The sequence below is a fragment of the Papaver somniferum genome, unplaced genomic scaffold (assembly GCF_003573695.1).
Source record: "Papaver somniferum cultivar HN1 unplaced genomic scaffold, ASM357369v1 unplaced-scaffold_35, whole genome shotgun sequence".
In the NCBI taxonomy this organism is placed as follows: Eukaryota; Viridiplantae; Streptophyta; class Magnoliopsida; order Ranunculales; family Papaveraceae; genus Papaver; species Papaver somniferum.
In genome coordinates this window covers 1,252,629-1,264,039 of record NW_020645971.1, presented here as the reverse complement: position 1 = coordinate 1,264,039, position 11,411 = coordinate 1,252,629, and the positions used below count along the sequence as shown (strand labels likewise).

The following is an 11,411-nucleotide window of genomic DNA, read 5'->3' as shown; positions in this document are numbered from 1 at the left end:
TTTGATCGCCAAGTGTGTACGCTCATTCTGTCATAATCTGTATTCCTCTCTTGAACTAGTGTTTGTTGAATTGGCGATTGAATTGGATTTTATCTATTATTTCTCATTCTAGTAGATTCTCCCATTTCACTTCTTTCTCTTCCAGCAATTCTTTTGCTTCTTCTAATAGTAGTCGGTTGTTCGGATGTATTTCTTCTTCTAGCCATTTCTTCAATGCTAACAGTATTTCAAGAAATTATGAAAAATTCTTAATCAATTACTTTAAATTTTCACAAATCTAAATATCAATCTTTAGCTTTTTCTAGAATAATCTTCAACTCCTCCCTGTTTCTAGCGCCATTATGTAGTTGCAGGAAATCCTACAATACACCCCTCATTTAATTTCATTGTTGATCAGCTCATTTTTAGGTTTTCACTCTTAATTTTATTGATTAATTTCTAAATGTTCTTACAAGGAAAATAAAAAAATCAAGAATGATCTCTGCTCTGAACTTTCTCTCTCTTATTTACTTGTTTCTTATCTCAAAAAAGATCCTCTCTTCCTTTACAACTCGAATGACTATTTATAAGGAAATACACAGTGGATGACAGCTAATCTGTCCTTTATTTTCGGGTATGGTTTGCGACATTCTCGCAACCTTACAAATGTTAATTTCGCAAGCTCTCTAATTTTCGCAAGACTATCACATCTTTCTCGTGATCCTTGCTGACGTCGTTTCTGAAATTGTTCTGCGACGGTAATGTGCAATACCATTGATAATTTCGCTAAGACACAATTGTTGCGAGATTCTGATCCTACACTAGTACAATATCTTCTTTGCTTCTCAATCGAGTTTACGTCTGTGTTAAAGGAATGGAGTCTACTTACTTGTTGGAGTCCGGAATGGACCTCTCTTCGCGTGAGTTCTCCTGCACCTGCCAGTAGAATGAATTCTCTGCTGCGCAACAGATCTAAAATTACATGCCTGAAAATGAACAAAGCAAAAACCACGTATTAACTTTTGTTAAGCTTCTTACAAAAGATGACATTTTGAAATATAGTTTCCAGCAAGCACAAAAAAACAAAAACAGAAACAAACTAACAAAACAAAACCTTTACTATGAAGAAGTGGAGATGCAAAAGCTAATCCTTTGATTTTTAATACTTCTCACTTAATATTGTCCTACTGATGATTCGTAATGGGAACCTCTGGCTAGGAGGATGCATCCTAATAGCCACATATAAAATCACCAAGAAGAATACCATGAGTACGATGATTATGACAAACAGCAACATAATGTAAATGCCAAAAATTTTAAACTACCCCAATCACGGTATAAATCCTAAACAATCACGAAAGAACAGTCACATGCAAAAACTTGGTAGGCTACCGAAGAAAAATTCTAATTGCAGGGCAATTTTAAACTGCCTATGAAAATTCACACAAAGATATGGATTTTTAGGATCGCCGAAAGTTCCTGGGATACTCTCAAAATTAGCAAGATTGCTAATGGGATGCCAGATTAAGTGAGGTGTACCAAAATTAAGATAAGACAAAATAAGTTTTTATATAGGACAAAACAAGTTTTGCATTGGCTTGGTACACCCCCACTAAATCTGACACCCCCCATTAGCAGCCTTGAAAATTAGGGGCCGCAATCAGACCACTTTAACTAATTCTTAATTAGGGTTTCAATGCTTAAGCACAAGATTATCTCTTCATAGGGGTTGTTTGGTAATCATTATTTTAATTGATTATCAGCCAATAATCCATTATGCAAATTATAATGGATTCTATATGTGTTTGGTAACCATTATAATAATTGATTATTTTAATCATAATTGGAAAAATCCATTATTTCCATAAACAGAAAAAAGTTGTTTAGAAAATTTATTATAATCAATTATTTTTTCCAACAAACTCAAGTTGAATTTTTTCTAAAATATCAAGAGAGAGACATAAAAACCACATAGGACTAAAATAAAATTCTAGATCAATGTTCTTTCCTCTTCTTTTTGAGATCATCACTCTAAGATAATCAATTATTTGAAAAATGTGTTTGGAAAAATTTATTTTAAAAATAATTATATCAAAATAATTTATTAATTTATGATTATTTATAATCATAAATAGATACTCATAAATTTTTACCAAACAAGACCACGGTGTCTAAGATCAAATTTTAATTTCATTCAGCTGCAACTACCATAGTATACAATATGAGCATTACGTATCAAAAGCTAAGGTTGCAGGTTATAGCCATGAAACAAAATTTAAGTTGACATCTGAATGAAAGCAGTATATGACAATGGAAAAACAATTTGGTTTTACCCAAATGAAATGTAACATAAAAAAGATCAACACGAAGAGTTTACATGATCATACCTTCATTGATGGAAACACAAGTTATAGAAAACGGCATTGAGTAAAAGATGCAGAATCTTCATTTAAAGCTTTCATTGAACAAAAAAAAAAAAATGAATCGCAGAGTGACGTCTTTCTTCTCTTTAGGGTTTATCTCACGGTGAAAAGCTCTCCGGCTGAAATGAATTCCTTGAGAAGGCCTAATTTTTGTCAAAATGGATCTAACTTAAGAGGCCCAGTTTTTTTGTCAAAATGGATCTAACTTTAAAAAGGCCCATGGTTAGACCTAATGTTAATCTTCTAACGTGCGCCACATAAGATCTTTGTAGCTTTAACATTCACCACCCCTCTCTTTTCTCTTCCATCTCACCTCACGAGGTTTTACGTAAAACCCCTAAAACTGAACACATAAGTGTGAGAAAAAACTTTGAGTTTTGTAATGGCGGCGGCTAAAGAAGAAAAAAGCAGTAAACGCAAAAGAAGTGGAGATTCTCAAAAGGAAGGAATCATTTCGAAGAAACCTAATTTTGTTAAATCCAAGTCGACGAAAACATCTAGTGATGATGATGGATTTAAGAAGAAAACTTTTGATAAATCCTCAAAAGGTGGTAAGAAACCTCAATATGATAACAAATCAGATTACGCTGAAGAACAGAAAGAACCTAAAACTAAAAGAGAAGCTCGTCTTCAAGCTAAGGTTAGTATTTTTATCTATTGTTTCTTATGAATATGTATAATTTCTGAATTTGTAAATGAAGCCACAAACAACAGATTTTGGGGTGAAATCAGAAATTTTAGGGTTTATGTGATAGTTTATGTTTGTTAAATTTAGCGGGGGTGTTGGATTTATCCGTTTATCATGTTTTTGGCTCTGCGAAAATGAATTGGACTTGTTTGGTTACACAAGTTATTGACCTCGATTATCGATTCTAAAGTTAAGTTAAAATAAAGACCTAGCTGCAGCTACTGAATCCACTTCACTGCTCCCCAAAAATCCAGTGTCTCAGCAAGATGTTGGTTAAATAACATAGAAGCATCAACATTAATTGGTGGTTACCATTCAATAGGTGGTTTTTCGATATGGCAGTTTATTGTTATTTAACTGCATCAAATTAGAATTTGTAACATGTTGATTCAACCACATCACTGATATGAGTCTGGTTTGTATGGGATGGCTTGGTGGCATCAACCACATCACTGGCATCTGTCTCTACTGACCTTCCATGTGATGTATGTTATTATTTTGGTTTTTGAAATTTAGGGGATTAGAGTTGTCTAGAAGATCTATCCAAAGCATGGATATATTGTATAAATTTGTGAGCTGGGATAAGCCATACGGCTCCGATGTATGATAAGTGACAGAAGATGGATGTCAGATTCATTATTTTAGCTGCGTAAAATGCAATGATCGGCAGTCTGTCTTTGCCCTCATTTGGTATATTAAATTGCTAGAAGATATGTGTCTTAGAGTATCTATCCTCTATGTATTCCTTTTCACAAGAATTAGGTCAGCCACCTTTTTGATATTAGCTCAATTAACTTCTTGATTATACTTTTCAAAGATTACCCAGGCCTGTCGGCCAAGGCTATACACTCTAAGGGCATTGCGGACCTGTTATTGCCTTAAACTTCCGTGGCCTAAGCGGTTCTTCAGATTAGGGAATCCACCTTTAGGTCCACAAAGTTATGATATATCCACCCCCGACTTGGTAAAAGAGTTTGATGTAAAAGAACTTTCATTTGTTTTAAAGGAACTGGCAGAGGCAAGGAAGAAGAAGAGAAAGAGACATTACACACTTGAACAAGTAAGTGTGAATTTGTATATGGAAGTTTATTGATTGAAGTGGGATTAAATTGAAGCTGAACATTCCAGATGCTTATTTTGGAATTGTATGTAAGGTTCAACTTAGAATTAATTGGTTTGTGTGTACTGTAGGAGCTCGCTTCACTATGGGAGAAAATGAGACGGCGAAATATTACAAAACAAGATCGATCTGCGTATGGAATTAACTTGTGACTTTAATATTTGTGAGCTTTCACTATTATCCAATTGGTTAAAAGTGACTTATGAGTCTTAATTGTTTTCTGGTTAAAAGTTTGGTGAGTCAAGCGCTGCAGAAGATGACAGGAACAATCCCTGAAATTGCTGGTTCCCATGTTTCTTCTCGTGTTTTGCAGGTACTGTGAATTCTTATCTATTTGCTTGATTCTATTGTGGGATTTGATATTGTACTAATTCTTTCTTTTGATCTCAGACTTGTGTTAAATTCTGTACTGAAGCTGAAAGAGATGCTGTCTTTGAGGAGCTCAAGCCACACCTCCTCACTCTTGCCTGCAACGTTTATGCAGTTCATTTGGTGAAGAAAATGTTGGATAGTGGTAAGGGCGAGGCAGATAAAAGTGAGCCCAAGTAAAAAGGATAGTGCCAACAGCATTAAAGAACATCATCATTTATACTTGCTAGTCATTAGAGATTTTGGTATTCTGTGGACAGTATTGTCATTAGCAGATTGTCTCTTTTGGGCTGTTTGAGAGGGAGAACAAGCTACTTTTTTTTTTTAATAACTTTTCCCTTTCCTTCTATTTCCAGCTTCTAAAATACAGTTGGAAGGATTCATCTCCTCTCTTCATGGGCATGTTGCCTCACTTCTTAGACATATGGTTGGATCTGCAGGTATGTATTCTATATTTCATGCAATCAGTTGTTTTACTATGGCTTCATTTATGACTCTTTCAATATACTTGTCATTTAAGTTGCTTAGGTTGAGTTGACCTCCAATACATTCCATTTCAATTTGCTGGCTGCTGCCTATATCCTTCGAGTTGTTTTGTCATCAATTTGCTATCTTGCAGTTATTGAACATGCATTCCATTTGGCTAATGCGTCTCAGAAGCAAAGCCTATTGGTAGAATTGTATTCTACTGAACTTCAGTTGTTCAAGGATTTGGTTTCAACGAAAGAGAGCAGGTAATGGGGTTGCTTTGTTAAAATACCTGACAACATGCATCTTTGTTATGATTTTGTGATACATCGTGCTCCAGCTTTGATTTATGATCCTCTCTCTTTCATCAGATTGGTAGATATTATTCCGAAGCTTGGTCTACAGAAAGCTTCAGTGCAACGGCACATGGCCTCCGTAATTCAACCCATTCTGGAGAAAGGAATTGTTGACCACTCTATTATACACAGTGCATTACTGGAATACTTCAGCGTTGCTGATAAGGTCTTGATGAGCCTCGCAAACTAGATTTTGTTTCAGATTTATCAATTTCCTCTTAAGATGCATTCTATCTGCTCCAAGATTTTTCTTTTTTCTGATCCATCTTTCTTTTTTCTTTTTTCTGATCCATGTTTCCTGATAGACATCTGCCGCAGATGTGATCCAACAGTTGTCGGGCCCGCTTCTTGTTAGGATGATCCATACAAGGGCGGGATCAAAATTGGGGATCCTCTGTGTCAAGCATGGAAGTGCAAAGGTTTGTCTCCATTTGTGACGGATTTTTTCTTTCATGTGTGTTCAGCATATACCATCTGAGAATTTTTGTTTTAATTGTTAGCTGAGCTATGAATATCTTGGTTTTAGGAACGGAAAAAAATCATCAAAGGCATGAAGAGTCACGTTGGAAAGATAGCCTACGATCAATGTGGCAGTTTGGTAAGTATCAATGTGGCTGTTTGGAAAAATAGCGTACGATCAAAGTGGCAGTTCGATGGGATTGTGCCATTTTAACTTTAAATATATTTTTTTCTCCTCCCTAGACCAAACAAGGAATGTCAATAACTGGTTTTCTTTGTTCGATGTTTCCTGTTAGCTTTTGTCTGCATTCTCTATGTATCAGTTTTTTTTTGGGACTGTCAAAAATGATACTGATCCTGATGGTTACTGGCCATGAATTGTTACTGAATATTCCGCTTACATTGCTATTCTTAAGGTTCTTGCCTGCATCCTGTCCATGGTTGACGATACAAAGCTCATAAACAAGGTTATTTTCACCACTGGAGTTTCCTTCTTCTTTTGCTGTTATCTTACTGTATATTATATATGATTTGTATCCGTTGAAGCAGTTTGTTCAACCTTCCAACCTCCCTTTTTCAGATTATCATTCGTGAGCTGCAAACTATGTTAAAGGATCTCACCTTAGATAAGGTAGTTTCTCAACTTGATCTGTTTGCCTGGCTAGTTTGTGATTAAAAATGCGACAGTTTTCATTAGGTTGATGGGCGATATCGTTTACACTAGGTTGCGTTATAATCTAGGAGTCCCCTCAGAACATCGAGGTGAGAGGTGTACAAAGAAACATGAAGTAATGATTTATGTCATTTTAATTAACCTGATTGGATTGATGCTATTTTCTGTCTCACAAGATGTATACACACCACAAATAAGTCAATGCCTAAAAGAAACTCGATGCCTCTGTTCTTTAGGGTTGTTCAGTTGGTTGATATTTCCTACTAGGCAGCTTACCATCTTTTTTCTACCTTTTTGTACTTTTATGAATAACTCACTGCTTCTTTCTTTTCTGGATTGTGACAATCAGAGTGGAAGGCGTCCATTATTACAACTTCTTCATCCAAATTATCAGCGCTATTTAGGTCCCGAGGATTTGGCTTCTCTAAGTCTATCTGTTCCTTCTCTAAGCAAAAAGGTAATCCGAAATCTCCTAAATTCATGTTAGTATTTATTGAAGCAAGCATAGCAGCATACCATGAATTTTCGTTTTAATACCAGGAAGAGGCAGCAGAAGTGATCTCAGAATTGGAGAGTGGCAAAGGTAGTGATAATGAGATGGATGCCACTTCAGATGATCCTGATAGCAGTAAAAGCCTAGAGGAGGACGAGCAATTAGTTGATGGAGGGAAAAAGGATCCATCTGTAAGAAGAATCGAATTATTGGTGACCAGTGGCCTTGCTGAGGTTTGTACCTTTAATGTATTTCCTAGGCATCTAACCACCAGTTTCTTCAGTAGTTGTTTGGTATCTTTATCTAATTCGTTGAAACTGTGAAGAGAGGTTTAGAGCCATACTGTTGTAGTATCAGTCTGCATTTTTCTTTAAGACTGAGTTTTGCCATTTAATTTGCAGAGTTTAATCGACATATGTGTTGATAATGCTGGGGAATTACTTCGATCAAATTTTGGAAAAGAAGTCATATATGAGGTACTTGTCCCAGTCTAAATCTTATAATGTCATCTCTCTTTAGTTCTAGAACATATTGTGCTGTATTTGATGCTTTCTCTAGCAAGGAAAAGATGGACCGAATTTTGCGATTAAAATTTTCCTCGTTTACATGTAATGCAGGTGGCTACTGGTGGGGCCGATCGAGTCCTTCTACCAACTTTATCGGACAAATTGGAGACCTTGCATAAGGCCATAGCAGCTCTTGCTGCTCTGCCTAAAGAAGAGAAACCAGAAGAGGAGCATGTTCTTATAAATTTCCATTCCAGCAGGACTATTAGAAAGCTTATTTTGGATTGCCCAAGTTTTGCCTCCATAATATGGAAGACCGCCTTTAAAGGGAAATGTGAAATGTGGTCTCAAGGTCACAGGTAAAAAGCTGCATTGATATAAGTTTGTTCACCAGACTTTTAATTTGTGCAAAAATACCCAACCACACTAGTAAAAGAATATGCTAAAATATCAAAAAGAGCACCATCTGTTACCATGTATAGCACTGGTTGCTAAAAAGAATCACACCAGGAGTGAGTAGGCTTATTCTTTTTCAATTAGAAATTCGCAGAGTTTAAACACTTCTATGTTGTTGCAGTTCTAAGGTTGTTTGTGCTTTCTTGGAGTCGACGAACCCTGATGTGCAAGATCTAGCTAAACCCGAGTTGCAGCCCTTGATAGATTCTGGAATCCTCAAGATGCCGGAAATGAAACTCACCAAGCAGTGAGAATGAAGAGGATAAGAGCTCTATGATTAGGCACAAGGGTGGAGTTTCATATAAAATCTCAAGAACAGACAAGTGTATTCACGTTCAAGGATCTTCAACTGAAAATTATGGTAAAAGAAGCAAAATTGTGTATTAAATGGTTGCCCAATTTTCCAGGACGTTGGGTCTCAGAGAAAGCCAACTATATATCTTTTTAGTCAGGAATTTGATAATGTTATTTATTTACTTATTTTCTTTCTTGTTAGTTCACTTAAACAACATTTTTATATTATCCCTTTTCAGAACGGAATTCTATCTATTATAGTTTTTTTTTTTTTTGTATGTTAGCAGCATTTTTCGATTTTTTTTTTTTTTTTGCGAATAAGATGGAATTCTATTATCAAAAACAGTCCCCAAACAAACATACACACACTAAAAAACAGAAAGCAAACAAAACAGAGAGGAAAAGTGTTGTCATCCCTTGTATGATTATCAGACAACAATACTCTGTATTCCTAATATTAATTTCAAACTTATCTAATAACAATGGAATTTGGCATCTCATCCCTCCGAGCATTGAACAAAGAAGACTTCTTAGCATTCACAACAAGAGTGTCTGCTACTTGATTTCCTGTTCTCCTATCTGCTACTTGATTTCCTGTTCTCCTGGTGAATTTAAAGCCCAAAAAGTTGTTGCACTACTTGTTTTCCTGGTGAATTTAAAGCCCAAAAAGTTGCTGCACTCCTTGAAAATGGTCACTGCTTCCCTTACTAACCCTTGATTTTGCCATTCTAACGTAGTTTCCTTCCCTTAATAATCCTTTCACACTCTCCTTCTATCCAAAAGTTCTCCATTTCTTCTTCTCTTGCCCATTTATAAAGTTTCTGCTTTTCTGGAGATGTGCTTTGAATATTCCCGATTTAGCTCTTGTCCCTTCTCCTGCATTGTTTCGCAAAATTAGACAAAAACCATCATACAAAATGGGAGATATCCATGCAACGTTAAAATTCAATTTATAACAATTCAGAGCAGGTGGATTCCAGGTCGAATCAAAAGAGACATTTCTATTAATTTTAATAGTTGCAGCACTGTTTCTTATTATGTTTACTCCTAGCCTAGGTGAATTTTTTTTTGGAAATTGATGGCACACACCAGCATTCTTCTAATGCAGCTTCACACTGAACCTTGGTTCACGCCCGATTCTTGAAAATGTGCGAATTAGTTTTTCTTTTTTTCTTTGCACTGGGGTTCTTGAATAACCTGAAATAGTTAGTTTGGGTGTTAAAAACGGGTTTTCGTTAACACCGCCTTCTACTGGATGAATAGGTGTCCAACAAAAGCCGTATGGGACAAAACTCCCTTTGAAGCATGGATCAGAAGAAAACCATCGGTAAGACATCTCAAAGTTTTTGGTAGTGTGTGTTATTCTCAAATTCCAAAGGTAAAGAGAACAAAGATCGATGAATCAAGTGAGAAATGTATACTTCTTGGACATAGCCTCCAATTAAAAGGTTATAGGTTGTTTAGGTTGAAGAACAACACAATGATCACAAGCCGTAATGTCTTGTTTGATGAAGGTGCTTCATGGTATTGGGAAGAATGTAAAATTGAGAAAAGAACCATTATTGTTGATGATGAACAAGAAAATTCAGCAACAAATAAAGACGGAGAAGGTGATGAACTACCTCGAACACCCCCAAATGCAAGGTTTAGAGCATCTCCAATTGATTCTCCAAGTACTAGTGCATCAACATCACCACCAACGACATCAAAGAAGATGCAAAGATTGAGTGAAGTATATGAAAGATGTAACTTTTGTATGGTTGAACCGGAAAGTTTTGAAGAAGCATCAAAATAACTTGAAAATGCGGGGGTCTAACAACCACACTCAACAATTCGTTCGGCAATCTGAGAGGACTTACTCCAATACACTTTCTAGAGAATCAACTAGACAGTCAGACTCAATCTAGAGTAAAGTATATCAAAGAGTTTAATATCTCTAACTCTTAATTCAATCCACAATCAGCAAATAGAAATCTGCGAGCCCGATTGAATATAAGAGGAGTTACTTGAACGGTACCAAAGACCAATATTCAAGTGCCAATCAATGTAAATCAACAACCAAAGGTTGGATATTCTAATTGATTGGTCTCAACGCACAACCTGTGATATTTCAATTATATAACAAAATATAATGCGGAAAAGAAATAACACAGACACCAGAATTTTGTTAACGAGGAAACCGCAAATGCAGAAAAAACCCCGGAACCTAGTCCAGATTGTACACCACACTGTATTAAGCCGTTACAGACACTAGCATACTACCAATTAACTTCGGACTGGACTGTAGTTGAACCCTAATCAATCTCACACTGATTCAAGGTACAGTTGCGCTCCTTACGTCTCTGATCCCAGCAGGATACTAGGCACTTGATTCCCTTAGTTGATCTCACCCACAACCAAGAGTTGCTACGACCCAAAGTCGAAGACTTGATAAAAATATCTGTCTCACACAGAAAAGTCTATAGGATTGAATAAATCTGTCTCTCGCAGAAATACCCAAGAGTTTTTATTCCGTCTTTTGATAAATCAAGGTGAAAGGAACCAATTGATAAACCAGACTTATATTCCCGTAGAACAACCTAATATTATCAATCACCTCACAATAATCTAAATCATATGATGGTGAAACTAGATATTGTGGAATCAAAAACGATGAGACGAATATGTTTGTGATTACTTTTTATCTTTCCTATCGGAGAAATTACTCTCAAGTCAATTATTTCAATTGTACTCAATACGATAGAATCGGGCAAGATCAAAACACGCAACTACAAGAGAAATAGTTGGGTTTGGCTTCATAATCCCAATGAAATCTTTGAAGTCGTTAACCTACATGGTCTCGATAGAAACTTAAGGTTAAAGGAGAATCGACTCTAGTTATGCAACTAGTAACACACATGAGGTGTGGGAATTAGGTTTCCTAGTTGCTAGAGTTTTCCTTTATATAGTTTTCAAATCAGGATTTGCAATCCAAGTTACTTTGGTAACAAAGCATACAATATTCACTGTTAGATGAAAAACCTGATCAACCAAGCTAATATCTTTCAACCGTTAGATCGAACTTAGCTAGTTATACACAAATGAAATGTACCCTCATTTAGGTTTATGTAACCGTACCTAGACGTGT

General features: G+C 36.0%; 1 protein-coding gene across 1 annotated transcript; it reads left to right on the top strand.

Annotated features, from left to right (window-relative positions):
• Positions 1-2,702: 2,702 nt before the first annotated feature.
• On the top strand, positions 2,703-8,556 carry LOC113342285 (pumilio homolog 24-like). Its single transcript, XM_026586875.1, has 17 exons — positions 2,703-3,042; positions 4,097-4,150; positions 4,282-4,343; positions 4,442-4,523; positions 4,601-4,724; positions 4,936-5,019; positions 5,199-5,313; positions 5,419-5,569; positions 5,709-5,822; positions 5,930-6,001; positions 6,279-6,329; positions 6,443-6,493; positions 6,885-6,992; positions 7,076-7,261; positions 7,430-7,504; positions 7,646-7,893; positions 8,112-8,556. The coding sequence occupies exons 1-17, from the start codon at positions 2,785-2,787 to the stop codon at positions 8,239-8,241; spliced, it is 1,965 nt and encodes a 654-aa protein (XP_026442660.1). The 5' UTR covers positions 2,703-2,784; the 3' UTR covers positions 8,242-8,556.
• The last annotated feature ends 2,855 nt before the right edge of the window (positions 8,557-11,411 follow it).

What these genes read in the sequence shown, in the direction of transcription:
- LOC113342285 (XM_026586875.1), top strand. Translation starts at nt 2,785, where the DNA reads ATGGCGGCGGCTAAAGAAGAAAAAAGCAGTAAACGCAAAAGAAGTGGA. An exon ending in GTTTCAACGAAAGAGAGCAG is followed by an intron (nt 5,314 to 5,418) that starts GTAATGGGGTTG and finishes CTCTTTCATCAG; the next exon opens with ATTGGTAGATATTATTCCGA. An exon ending in ATGTGGTCTCAAGGTCACAG is followed by an intron (nt 7,894 to 8,111) that starts GTAAAAAGCTGC and finishes ATGTTGTTGCAG; the next exon opens with TTCTAAGGTTGTTTGTGCTT.